At 41.7% G+C, this 13161-nt stretch overlaps 1 protein-coding gene across 1 annotated transcript; it reads left to right on the top strand.

Moving 5' to 3' along the window:
* The first annotated feature begins 1326 nt into the window (after positions 1-1326).
* On the top strand, positions 1327-11789 carry SLC35G1 (solute carrier family 35 member G1). The gene is made up of 3 exons (XM_074592368.1): positions 1327-1573; positions 5539-5722; positions 6236-11789. Exons 1-3 carry the CDS (start codon positions 1366-1368, stop codon positions 6993-6995), a joined length of 1152 nt encoding a protein of 383 aa, XP_074448469.1. The 5' UTR covers positions 1327-1365; the 3' UTR covers positions 6996-11789.
* The last annotated feature ends 1372 nt before the right edge of the window (positions 11790-13161 follow it).

Raw genomic sequence — 13161 nt, 5'->3', positions numbered from 1 at the left:
ACTTGCTCAAAAGGGAACAACTTTAGCATTTGAAATTTATACTGGTTCTTTTTCTCCACACTCCTTGACAGGTAAGGAAAGGGAGCTGCTCTCTATTTCTTCACACCAGCTCCCCTTCCCTCTTCCCCTGCCCAAAGACACAGGTGGCGTTGTTTTAAGGTGGTTAAATGATTTTTTGTACCCAAATAACAATCCCGCACGGCTGCTCACTTGCACACAGAGCGACCAAATGGCCCACCAGGTTCCCAGCTCCATTTTGACCCCCCGGAACGTGGCCGGTGCAGGCAGTGGCGCTTCCAGAGAGAGATGCTGCTGCTGCTGCCACTCGCTGACACGGCAATTACAGAATCACAGAATGGTTCGGGTTGGAAGCGACCTTAAAGATCATCTAGTTCCAACCCCCCTGCCCTGGGCAGGGACACCTCCCACTAGACCAGGCTGCTCAAAGCCCCATCCAGCCTGGCCTTGAACACTTCAGGGATGGGGCATCCACAGTGTCCCTGGGGAGTCTGTTCCAGTGCCTCACCACCCTCACAGGAAAGAACTTCTTCCTGAAATTAGAGGCTAATGGGCCCGCTGAAGGCAAGCCGAGCTATTTAAATCGGTGCGGAGACTGCAGCGGTAGGACTTCAAACTGTGACACACGGAACATGCAGGAGCTGCCATAAAAGCTCAATTATCTCGGCGCGGATCCTGCCTGCGAGCGGGTTGACGAGCCGGCACCGCGAGGCACCCGTCCCGCCTACCGTTAACAGCTCTATACTTTTATTTCAGGCGCTCAGATGACGCAACAACGCCCCTAAAATAACTTTCCGTCACCCTTTCCTGCAGTTTTATTCCCTCGCAAGCGCACCGCCTCAGAAAGTTGCTCGGCCGCGGCCTGCGCCGGCCCCACCCCCGGCTAGCGATGGCCCGACGGTGGCCAGCCCCTCCGCTCTCTCCGGCGGGATGCGAGCTCCCCCTCCCGAGGCGCCCCAGCCGCACTCCTCCCCGCCGAGGCCCAGGCCCCTCGCCCGGGCAGGGCTCTCGGCCGCCCGCCCCGCGTCCCTCACAGGCTGAGGGGACGCCGGGCAGGGACTGGCAGGGCGCTGCCGCCTAGCCCTGGGGGGGATGTCTGGCTCCCTCCAGGCTTTCAGGCAGGTACCTGCCATGGGAAGGGGCTGTTTCCAGGCGTGGCCCTCACTCGGGCGCTCCCAAGCCGCCACCTGGCATGGCCCCCCCGCCCCGCGGGCGTAAGGGCGCTCCAGTGCGAGGGAAGGAAGGCGGACGGCGGGCGGCGCTGGGCGGCGGCACCGCATGCGCAGGAGGCCAGGTGCCGGCCGGCTTGTGAGGAGCCGCTAGCATCGCGGGCAGCCCGGCGTCCGCATGGTGCTGTGTCAGGGTGGCGAGGCCGCCGCTGTTCCGGCAGCGGGCGGGAAGGAGTCGGAGGTGCCGCTGAGCCGGGAGGACGGTGGGGGTACGGGGCAGCCTTGCCTGTGCCCGGCGCCCGGCATGGAGGCGGCGGGCGCCGAAGAGCGCCGCGTTTGCGGCTGCTGCTCGGGCTTATCCTGGCCGCGCTGCTGCAAGGCACCCGGTGAGGAGGGGGAGTCTGGCGAGCGGGGCAGGGGGGGTGCTAACGCCCTCCTGGCTGGGCTACCCGCTCTCGGGGTGACATTGCCGGCGGGGCGGAGGAAGAGGAAGCGGCCCCCGAGGGCACCAGGGCTCACGGTAGGCGGTGGCGGGGCGCGGAGCGAGCTGGGGCGGCCGCAGAGGGCGCCCGGCACCTGCGCCGGCCCCGGCGGCTCCTACCTGCTGCCCGGCGGGGGAACACCCCATCCCCTGCCAGCGGGTTCGGCCTCGCTGTTTTCTTTCCCCTCCGCCTTCCGTGGCCCCGGCCCTTGGGCTTGTGCGCCGGGCTCGGCTTGGGCCCCCGGTGCTGCCCCGGGGCCGAGCGCCCGGGGCGCTCCGGCTGCTCTCTCCCATCCCCGGGGTCGGGCTGATGCTCGGTCTGTTCTACACATAGGGCTGCGAGAGCTTCGCTAGCGATTATCCCTCGGGAAAACAGTGCTTCCTGTTGTCAAAGTTTTAAAGTAAAAGTTGACAGGTTTGCGTAAATCGAGGTGCCTTCTAGCAGTGTGAGCTTCTGGCACCGTAAATATGTTGAGAAGGGGCACGAGTGCTCTTCAGCAAGCCCATAGACTTGAACTACAACTTCTTGGTAATTCTTACCTTGCTTTAGTGTGAGCATACTCTTTATTTTGCCTTAATTCGTGCTTTGCTTCTTAGTCATTTTGAATTGCTGAAGGCACAAACTTACTGCGAAATACACAGCAGGCTGTTGTGAGTTTAATGCAGCTTCCTTCTAAAACATAAATGCCATCTTAAAATAAGTTTTGAAGTTGTTATCTGAAGTACTTCAGCATGTGTAATTTTTAAACAACTTCACTGAAAATGTGTTTCTCATTAAATGTGGACTATAATTGACTTTCCAGCGGAAAATGGATAAAATTGAAATCTTTGTTAGCTAGTGGGCTGTGGAGAGGCCAAAAGAGATAGTATACACATTAGTATCACTTCTGAGGCAAAGCTTAGGAAAAACCCCAATATTTGAAATCCTGAGAAACTTGCATTTATTCACCAAAAAATACTTCTGTTTTTGTTTTGTTTTTTTTTTAGTTAGTCTGTTCAGCAAAATGTTAATTGAGTCAATGGTTGAACTTTATGAATCATGGCTGGATCTTGTCTGCATGACCGTGATTAGTTCATATGCAGGCTGTTGTGCTCTTGGCACTTTGCTGTGGTCTGTGAGAGAGCTGTTCTTCTGCTTCTTAAGGTCTGAGGAACAGATCACCCTCTTCTGGCTTTCCTGAAGGTCTGGGAGAATCATCTTCTCCGTGACCACCCTCCCCATAGCCAGTGCTTTTCTGCCTCTGTCACTATTATCAAGATATGTGTATGTGAGAAGTGTAGTTTTCTTCACTGTATGTATTTTGCAAGTATAAGAACTGCTTGCAAGAAAGCATGGCATTAAAATGCAAACAAAAAGAATTTAGACAGAAAAAGGTGTGCAGTGGGAGGCCTTTGACTAGGACTTAAAACAGGAGTGGTAGATTGTTTGAAAGCCTTGCATGTGGAGATGTGCAGGAAATAAAATTGGAAAACTAAATCTCAAACCTGTTGACACTCAGAAAACAGGGCTTGGGTACTACTTGAAACTTTTATTTTCAGACTACTACACTTTTTTTTTTTTTTAAAGCATGAGTACTTGAGTATTTTGATGGCATTGGGCTAGTTTTTGGAGGCTTAATATTTTGTAAGGTGGGAATGTTATCTTAACCTGACTTTTCCTTAGAACATATTTTGAAATAAGTATTCTTCAGAACCGCAATTCTTGTTTTTGGTGGAAGAACTTGTACCATTTTATTTTTAAAAGGAAATAAAACACTTTCTTATTGCACTGAGCACATGCTTTGGCAATATGAGATGTTGATGGTTTAAATTCTAGTATTACAAGACACTGTTTCTGATAGGCTTGGTATATTGGTTAACTTACAAGAATGAGTTCCTTCTGGTTTGTCTTTGTTCCTTCAAATCCAAAGCTTAGTTCTGGGTATAAGGTCCTTTTGGCTTACTTTGCTTTAATTTGATTTTTTCCATTTCAACACTTCCATTATTTAGATTGGCTTCATTCTGTAGTAATCAGACAAGCTATCATGCCTGAAATAAAAGTTAATAGTTGTGTTTGTGCTGTGCTCATCCATAACCCAGCCTGGGTTTGGATTTCCCATTTCAGTTATAGGCCTGCCTGATTCCTCTTGCTTTAATGTTAGAGTTGTTGTTGACTTTGTAGTTCTGTTGCGTGACTACGTGGATTAGGACGTTATGAAATTCATGAACATTTTTTAAATCCGCTCTGTTTCATAGTTGGTAGGTGTCCTGGTCCAGTGTTGGTTTGTGGTAGTTTTATAGTTGCTTTTATGTAAGTGGCTGTTGCTAAATAGAAATATCTCTAGTAGAAACCATCATTTGTTTTCAGCTGTAGTGGGGCTGGGTTCCTTCAAAAGCTGGCTTTCTGGGCGCAGTTGTAAAGCCTGGGTCTCTGCAATGGTTAAAGCCAGAACCAGCGCTGTATACGCTGTGTCAGCCCACAGCCTCAGCCCTGAGAAAGGTGCAGTTTCTCAGCCTTGAGTGCTGATCTCCAGGAGGATTAAAATGGTTTGTGACAAGTTTTGTTAATTTAAAAAAAAACAAACAAACACACACCCAAAACAAGAAAACCCTCAAAACCATATTTAGTTGCTAAGCAACTCGCAGCAGTGCCCTGCTGATTACGTTTTAGAGGATCCATAAGGCTCAGGGCCCCCATGCTAATGTAAGATGAGGTGCCCTTTTATCAAAACACTGCCTCAGGCACATGGAGTTCTTGCTCTTATCTTTAGAGGGTGTTGTGGAATAAAAGGCAACTCCCAATGTTTTATGCAGACAGAAAGAAAAGAGATAGTGAGGTAACATCCCACTCAAATTTTTCATGGGTTCTGTTTTGCATGGTATCCACCTCTAGGTTAGGTGGAAGGACTCTTCCTCTTAGGCAGCAAAGCAATAACAAAAAAGGCTGGTTTCTTTGGAGATAGCGTTGAGGTCAGCAGCAGTTCACCCTGTCTCTTTTTTTTTTTTTTTTTTTTTTTCTTTTTAATAGTCGAGGGTGGAGAAGATGAGCAGAATGAGGAAGAGTATGTCACTGAAGAGAGCCTGAAGCAATAGGGAAGCTTGAACATAAACCATTAGACTTGGGAAACTACTTCAGGAAGAGAAAGTCTGATAAATAGGCGTAAACTGAGGTTTTCATAGAACTGTGATAGATATCAGTACTTTCAGCAGCCCTATGATGTTTTAAAATCAGTCACTTAAATTTGTTCTGCTTAAAAATGTTTATTTGAAGAAGATATTTGGATTCTTACAGCAAGATAAAAATGTTATATAAAACTTCTGTAGGCCTAGGTCAAATTTAGGGTGATTTAGCTGCAAAATAAACATGAAGTATAACAGAAGTAGAGGTTCTGTACACAATTTCTACCTGTGTGTGTTTGTGAGAGAGGAAATTAAACAGTTGCTTAGGAACCTTAATTAACTTACTCAATAGTCAGATGATCCCCAGGGAATAAGTTTCAGTATCTGACCGTGGACCATTTTTCAGTCAGTTGTATTTATTGGTCCTTGGGTGGTGGTCAGAATCATGTGAATTCCTAAACTAGTCTGATGCCTCCATGAAGTAAAGCCTAGTAACTCCTATGGAACTGAGAAGTGGAGGAACAGTTTTGTATCCAAAGTATTAATCTCTTATCTCCTGCTTTTAGAAAAAAAGGAGAGCTGTGGTGGTCAGTGACAGGTGTTTTCAAGGTAGGTCTGGTAAATACACATGGTATTTGCATTTATTTGTTTTACTTCCCCTGTCCTTTACCACAATAGCAGATACGAATGTATGGAGCGCTGCAGCATGTAGAGTTGCCTGACCTGAGAAACCTAATAGAACATTATTAACTGGAGTTTATCTGTTGGCAGGAACAAAGAAGAAGAAAGCTGCATGTCCAGGACTTGGTCTGTTTTACACCGTACTGTCTGCCTTCCTTTTCTCAGTGGCCTCTTTATTTCTTAAAAAAATAGAAGATGTACATTCAGTGGAAGTGAGTGCATTTCGATGTGTTTTCCAAATGGCATTCGTTCTTCCTGGTTTAATATACTACAAGTAAGTGTAGCAAATCTTTAAATTTTAAGTGATTTCTTAAAAATAGATCTAGAAATATCACTCACTCAAATCAGATTGCAGTATTATTTTAATTCAGACTTCAGTTGCATAACTGCATTGTTTTGGATTGCTTGATAGTTTCTTAATGCAATTCAGAAAACTGAAAATCTTTGACTCCCTGAATTTTAGAGGTTTCTACAGGGATTGTATCAAATGTCTTGATCTTCCATGAAGTGGTGTTCTTGGAGGGGGGGAAAAAAAAGTAATTTGTACATACTCTTGGATTATTTTGCAAGCAAGATATTAATAGCTAGAACAGGTTCTGGACTCTGAATGTGATTGGGGGTGGGGATAGGAATAAATTGGTCTTGAATCAGTTAAAAATATTTTGACGTTTGAGATAAGTCCCTCATCTAGAAAGGTGTGTACAGTTAAATGTGATTGGGTATTGGTCACGAAATAAGCTAGCCAGTGACATTAATTTAACATTTCTGTTACATTTGTGTTTTTCAGGACAGGGTTTTTGGGACCAAAAGGTAAAAGAATTTTTCTTTTCTTCCGAGGATTCCTTGGCTCTAGCGCAATGATTCTTCTCTACTATGCTTTCCAAGTCATGCCACTAGCTGATGCCACTGTTATAACTTTTAGCAGTCCTGTTTTTACATCGTTGCTGGCATGGATCTTTCTCAAAGAGAAATACAGTATTTGGGATCTTCTATTCACCCTCTTCGCAATCACTGGAGTGGTTCTTATTGCCAGACCACCATTTCTGTTTGGGTCGAACGTTACGGGGATTGAAGGAAGTTACACAGATCACCTTAAAGGAACTATAGCAGCAATTACAAGCACAGTATCTGCAGCTTCGACTTTTGTTATACTAAGGAAAGTGGGAAAATCTGTGCATTATTTTTTGTCAATTTGGTATTATGCAGTCATTGGTTTGATTGGGTGTGTTATAGCATTGTTTGTTATGAATGAATGGCGTTTACCATATTGTGGTAAAGATAGGGTTTTTCTAATATTAATAGGCTTGTTAGGGTTAGGAGGTCAGATATTTCTCACAAAAGCATTACAGATAGAGAAAGCTGGACCTGTAGCCATAATGAAAACAATGGATGTGGTGTTTGCTTTCATTTTACAAATTCTTTTTCTCAATCATCTACCAACTTGGTGGACTGTGGGTGGTGCCCTTTGTGTAGTAGCTAGTAGTTCTGGAACTGCCATTCGTAAGTGGCGACAAAGCTTGAAAAAAGCTAAGCAAAATGAAATCTAACAATACAGACACTAATTCATTACAGAAACAAGCAATCTTGAAATATATGTACAATATTTATTTTTATTTATTTTAAATATCTCATTTACCAAATTGTAGTAACAAGTTATATCTAATAAAATAAGTTGATTTAAAAAAAAAAAAAACAAACCCAAAATCGGAAATGTTTTAGCAACTGATGAGGTATATGCTTTTCTTTCTCTTACTTAGGCATGCAAATATGAGAAGTAGAAAGATATTTAAAAGTTGCTTGCTTCCTATCAAAAGTGGACAATAGTTTTTTGGCTTTTATTTTCCTAAAATTCCTGATTCTTTTAGACCCTTTCTCTATTCTTCTGAGCAGTGGAAATCAGTCTCTCAGGCTTATTTAATACTGTTCTATGCTTGATTACCAGAGGGATTGCAGTACAAAAGTTAAAGGGAATGAAGAGTTATAATCCTATAAATATCCAACCGTTATAGAACAGAATGAGCTTGCACACTTACAAGCTTTATAATTTTTTTTTTGGTGCACAAAACAGATGCCAAATGGGGAGTTATTTTTAATCTGGATTCTAAAAGAACAAAGGCTATTTCATCTTTCCAAGTAATATCAAGAGAAAATTAACTTGTGAAAATTATCTATCAGCTTTGCTTTCATTTAAAAGGCATTTTAAATATTTGCACTTGCTTTACAGACATAATGAAACATCCTAATCCCTTTTTCTTAATGTGATTTTCCCAATAAACGTGTCTTTAGTTGCTGCAGTCTCGATGATGAGAGACAACAGTTCATTGTATACCACTTGTAAATTAGCCATTTCTTGTGGTATGGAATGTTAGGCTGTAGCTGCACTTTTCTTTATTCTATGCAAAAGATTATATTTTTTAGGTATTTAATATAAGTTATTTTAAATGCTGCTTATGACCCTTTTGTTTAGATTCTTTTGTGCAAAAGTTCTTTAGGAGACCAAGTTTAAGTCTTCTTGGCCTTCATAAAGTTAGGAGGATTCACAATAAAGCGTTTGCCTATTTCCTGAGAATTTGCAAGAGTGCAGAGTAGCTGCAGCGTCACAGAAAATGCGAGTTGGCCAAGGTCACAGCAGAGATTCTACAGAAGGGGTTGGAGCAGAGCTTGGTGGGATGGTGGAGCAAGGCGTGCACATCTCATGACACAGAGGCATCCGTTCTACATCAGGCAGTGCTAGTGGGCAGCTTCAGCCCCATTTCTGCAGCTGGCCCTTTTAAATCTGCACTTGGTCACTTCTCTTGCACATCTTCTCACTTCTATAGGCTTTCTCTTGGTAGCAACAAGTACTAAGAAAAAAAGGTTTGTGTTATTGATCTTAGTGTCCTTCGTGTTTGAGGAGGAATATATGTTTAGTGTCAGGTAGCGGGATTTTCCCAAATGGTGTCTTATGTACTTTTTGGTCTTGTCTTAGTAGTGCTTCAAGAAGATTTTAACTTGGATCTTTATTTGGTCCAAAGGCGGTTTCCAGTTATTTACTCACTCCATTGTTTTTCTAAAGGAGAACACTGTGTTCTGTAGACTTGATACATGTTTTTTTCCAAATCACGAAGTGGCAGATGTTTTCTTATTTTGATTTACAGATGTCTAGTCACAATTTTTTTATTTTGTCAATAAGCATTGCAGGGCTGGGCAGATCTAGGGACTTGAGTCCTGAAGGAGAGGAATGCGTATTGTGCTTTGGGATACATCTGTATGTGAGGAGCCATCTTTGTGTGAGATTCTGTATGTAAACCAGCACCCTTAATCCTTATATGTTTATAGACATGAGCAGATTCCACCTCAGGGATAGAATCAGTTCCTGCTTATAGCTGTCCATTCTCTGCCTCTCCTGAAGGCTGAAGTTCAGCTACTGCTGACAAGGTGAGAAGTAGTATGAAACTTCTTTTACGTTTCTTTAAAGCCTGATGTAGTAATAAAATTCCAGTTTGGCACCCATTTTGCTTAATACTTGAAATTGTAATCGGAGATTGTTTCTTCTGCTGCTCAGCCATCGCTGCCATTCAGCAACAGCTTTCAGGGGAGGGAAGGAAAATAAGACTGCATTACTGCATTTTGGTGTTTTTTTTTTTTTTTTTTTTTTTGTACTGCTTCACTTCATGCTTAATATGCATGTGTTTGAATTGACACTTACAAAGGTGTGGTTCCAGAGCAGCTCAGGTTGATGTGAATGTGGGTTGTCAGCTAGTCCTGCTCCCTCCCGTTGGCTCTGTGCTCCTGCTTATGCGGTTGTTGTGGTGAGCTGGCCCTGGGAGCTCATCCAGCTACATAACTTTTTGGTAAGGTTGTTGGAGAGGGCAAAACCAGAGTAGCCTGAACTTGATGACAGTGTGAAAGCATTAGGAAGGGAAATTAGATAATAGTTTAAATTACAGCATATGAATGCTGCTTTGTCAGTGCAGAATAAAATCAATGTGCAAGCTTATATCAAAAAATCTTTATGTCATGTGATTTCAACGGATCTTGTTTATGCTTAGAGAAGAACAGACTACTGACGAAAGGACTGTTTTCTTGCCCTTAACGCATAAGTAAGTGTAGAAAATAAGCTGACCTGAAATCAACAGCCTGATACAGTGATTGGTAATTTTTCTCTCAAGTTCTTGCAGAAACTCTTTCAATATATTTCCATATCTGTAGTGCCAAAACCCACAGATGATTATTTTCTTTCTTTGTCCAAACCTATAGGGTTTCCTTATTGCTCCATCTACTTATTTCCTTTTGCTGTTCCAAAACCTTTCTAAATATTTATGTTGTTAAAGTAATAATCTGATCAGGATCCTATGTTGGAGAATGTTGTATTTTTTGGAACATTATTTTGATTTTGATCCATCTTTTAGAGAATTGTTTAACCAATGTGAGAATGAAGGACTTGACTAGGGCTTCTCTAAAAGCATGACAAGCTGGCTTCTATAACTAGCTTTTCTAGATGAATTTGGGAATGGAAGACATATAAGCTTTAAGTTTTTGCAACCACCTCAGTTTTTAAATTTTTCTTCCTCTCATGTAGGTTAAAAACCAAAATTTTAGTTGTAAGCCTTGAAGAGAATGAAATTATACAAAAGTATGGATACCCTAAAATGTTGGGGTTTTTTTAAAATGGAAAATATTTCTTACCGTTCCTGTTAAGATGGTCAAACTCTTTTTTTCCTTCCAGAGCCTAACAGTTTGACAATCTGAAATGAAACTGGCTGAGCCTTGATACTTTCAGATTCTGATTTTTCCTTTCCTTTTCTCTTTCTCTTCTGTTCTTGGATAGATTTTTACGTTCAAAATCTTTTTTAGCTTTTAAAGTTTTAATACAGCAAGTTTCTCAGGGTCAAATGTTATTTTTCTGAGCTTTGAGTCAGAAATATATTATTAATGTTCATCACCTGTGGTGTCCTGTTGTGGTCCTTCCAGTATTTTTAAGTTCAATAAATGTACTTTTCTAATAGGAAGTCCTTCCTTTCTAATACGATGGAATATTGTTGCATTGCGATTGCTATGCTGTAAAGTTAAGTTTCTCCTTGAATTAATAGGTTGAATTTCAAGTACTGATTTCAGTGGATCCTGAATAGAAAGGGTAATAATTAATTATTGGTCACTTTGCACATATGCACAGGGCAGAAGGATCTAGTTGTTAACTGACGCATCACAAGCATGTTTCTTACGTTCTTTACTATGCAAAACACTAATCATCTGTTTTCTTCAGTGGGACTTTATTGCCTTAAAGCCTTACGTACCCAACTCTTCTATATAAAGTTGATGGCTGAAAAAAGCTATATACTGCCACTGTGCAGCAGCCAATTTCTTTCAGGTTAAGTTGGTTGTCAAAGTATGCTCTAAAAGCTCTCTAAATACATCTACGCTAAGAATTTGACAGGTTCACTGTGTAGACAAGGGCAGTCTATATAATTAAAATGGATTTCCTGCATTTGTCTAACACAAGGCATGAAGTAACCTCAGCATAACAGCATTGGTGAAATAACTAGTTCAACTTGTCATTTTTCTTCTGAAATCTGAAATTAGGCTCTCTCCCCATTCCAAGAACTGTTCTAAGATGGCTCTTCCTGTAATGGGTGGTGACAAGATGGGGAATACTACCCTTGACCATCATTTAGTATAAACAGTTTCCGCCCTGCAGTATTTTCTGTTGCTTGAGCTTTTGTTCAAGGCAGTCTGTTGGAAGAAAATTTATTTCTAGAGAGGCAGCCTCTTAAAAGTTATTTCCTTGCTAACTAGCAGTAGTTAACCAGGAGGAGTCTGTTTTCCAGTTCTCTAACCGTGGTAACCACGGTAGGCTCATCTGTGGCATCAGTCCCAGAGGGGCAGCAGAAGCGTGATCTCTGTCCCTGCATGGATTCAGGCTTGGCAATGCTGACGGCAGGTGTGCAACGCTGACATTGCAGTTACCAGCAGAATGTTTTTGTGGTCATAATTGCCTGTCCATCCAAAGAAAAGTTGTGGCTTTATGTTCCTGCAGATGCAGGTAACTTCAGGGTGGAACATACATAGACTTCTGTGGTGATATCACTTCTGTATATCAGAATGAGCAATTTTCTATGTTATGTATGTGAGTTGTTATTTGACAAAAAGGGGGTAAAAATACCCTCAGCATTAATTAAAAGATTTTTACTATGTCCTATATATTGTTAAATATATGTTGAATTATATGTTTTGTAGAAGTTACTGGCTTTGTTATGTAGTAGTATATTTTTATAGACAATTCTTATATATTGAAATGTTAAGAATATTTTCATAAGAGATTTATATTCATCGTTGCTAATAAAATGAACCTGAAGAATTAATCTCTGGTTTTGCATTGATTAGTAGAACATATTTGAATGTACTGATTGTAAAAGCTTTATGAAAGAACTGTTAATCAAGCAGTCCCTGTTAAATATGAAATATGCCTCAAATTCTGCTACTATTAGCATGCTGCATCACTTTTTATGCCTTGAAATAAGCTAGAGATGAAAAGAAGCTCTATCAGCTTCCATACAGAAATTTCTTAGCTGGAAACACTGTGGTATTGATGGGTCAGTAAAGTTAAATTTTCCAGTGTCCAAGTGGCAATTTTTTTTTGTGGGGTTTTGTTTGGTTTTTTTGTTTTATTTCCGTAGGTCACGATTTGCATTCAAGCCTTGTCCCTTCTGTCACAAGGTGGTACTTGATTCGTCCCAGCGCTTCCCATTAACCAGTGTTTCAATAATTAAATCGACTTCCTGCCAAAATGGAAAAAAGCAGAAGAAGCAAAACCCCCCACCATTGCTAAATATTATAAAGATTGTAGTAATTTTTAAATTACCCGTATAACAGTGGTTCCTCCTTGTAGTGCTGTCTGTCTGGTTTTGTAAGAGCAGAAGAGAACAGAACTGGACAAGGGTATTTGCCTGCTTGAGAGCTTTGTGCAGAGCTTTAGTTCTGGGTGTGACTTGACTCAGCGTTATAGAGGGAAAAACTGATGAGGAAGAGGAGTCACATAGTGGGGAATTACTAGCAGTGTTAGCCTGTCTATCCAGCACCCTCTTCTTCACCTTATATGCTCAAAAATTAACTCATTGTAGGATGACTTGACACCATCTGTTTCGCAGGCTCTAAGGAAAAGAAAAAGCAAAGTGCTTCCAAGAGAGCTTACTGTGCCAGGCATAGGCTGGAGAAGACTAATTATGTCAGAATTTTGTGGAGAAACACTGCAGCTTTCTCTTGGCAGTTCTGTAGGTTCTTCGGAACAGCTATAAATGTGTAAGATACAGAAATTTAAACATTAAGGGAAGAGGAAAAAAGAGCTTTTTGGATAGACAACATTAAAATCTTCCTTATTTACAAATGGATAATGACATAGTGCACAGAGATTAGGGCTGTTGCACTTAGACTCTTGAAACAAAATTCTAGAATTATGTCTATCCACTCCCCCCCCAAAAAAAAGGCAAAAAGGATCAAAGGATTTCAAAGGAAAAAGCATTCTCATTATTACTTGGAAAACAAACTTCACTAAAGTTGCAAAATACTGTTCATTATTGACTTGATAAAGCGTGCTTACAGTCCTGAGCAGGGGAAGCAATACATGGGATACGATACGCAGGTGAACTATTCAAACAGGTTTCAGCTGATTCTTTTGATTCTTCAGTTCGCTTTGTATTGAACTGTATTTTCTGACGCTTCTGAATGAAGTTCCTA

The sequence above is a fragment of the Larus michahellis genome, chromosome 6 (genome assembly GCF_964199755.1).
Source record: "Larus michahellis chromosome 6, bLarMic1.1, whole genome shotgun sequence".
Taxonomy (NCBI): domain Eukaryota; kingdom Metazoa; phylum Chordata; class Aves; order Charadriiformes; family Laridae; genus Larus; species Larus michahellis.
The sequence above is the reverse complement of the archived record's forward strand: the minus strand, read 5'-3'. Positions and strand labels throughout refer to the sequence as shown.

What these genes read in the sequence shown, in the direction of transcription:
- SLC35G1 (XM_074592368.1), top strand. Translation starts at nt 1,366, where the DNA reads ATGGTGCTGTGTCAGGGTGGCGAGGCCGCCGCTGTTCCGGCAGCGGGC. An exon ending in GCGCTGCTGCAAGGCACCCG is followed by an intron (nt 1,574 to 5,538) that starts GTGAGGAGGGGG and finishes ATCTGTTGGCAG; the next exon opens with GAACAAAGAAGAAGAAAGCT. An exon ending in CCTGGTTTAATATACTACAA is followed by an intron (nt 5,723 to 6,235) that starts GTAAGTGTAGCA and finishes TGTGTTTTTCAG; the next exon opens with GACAGGGTTTTTGGGACCAA.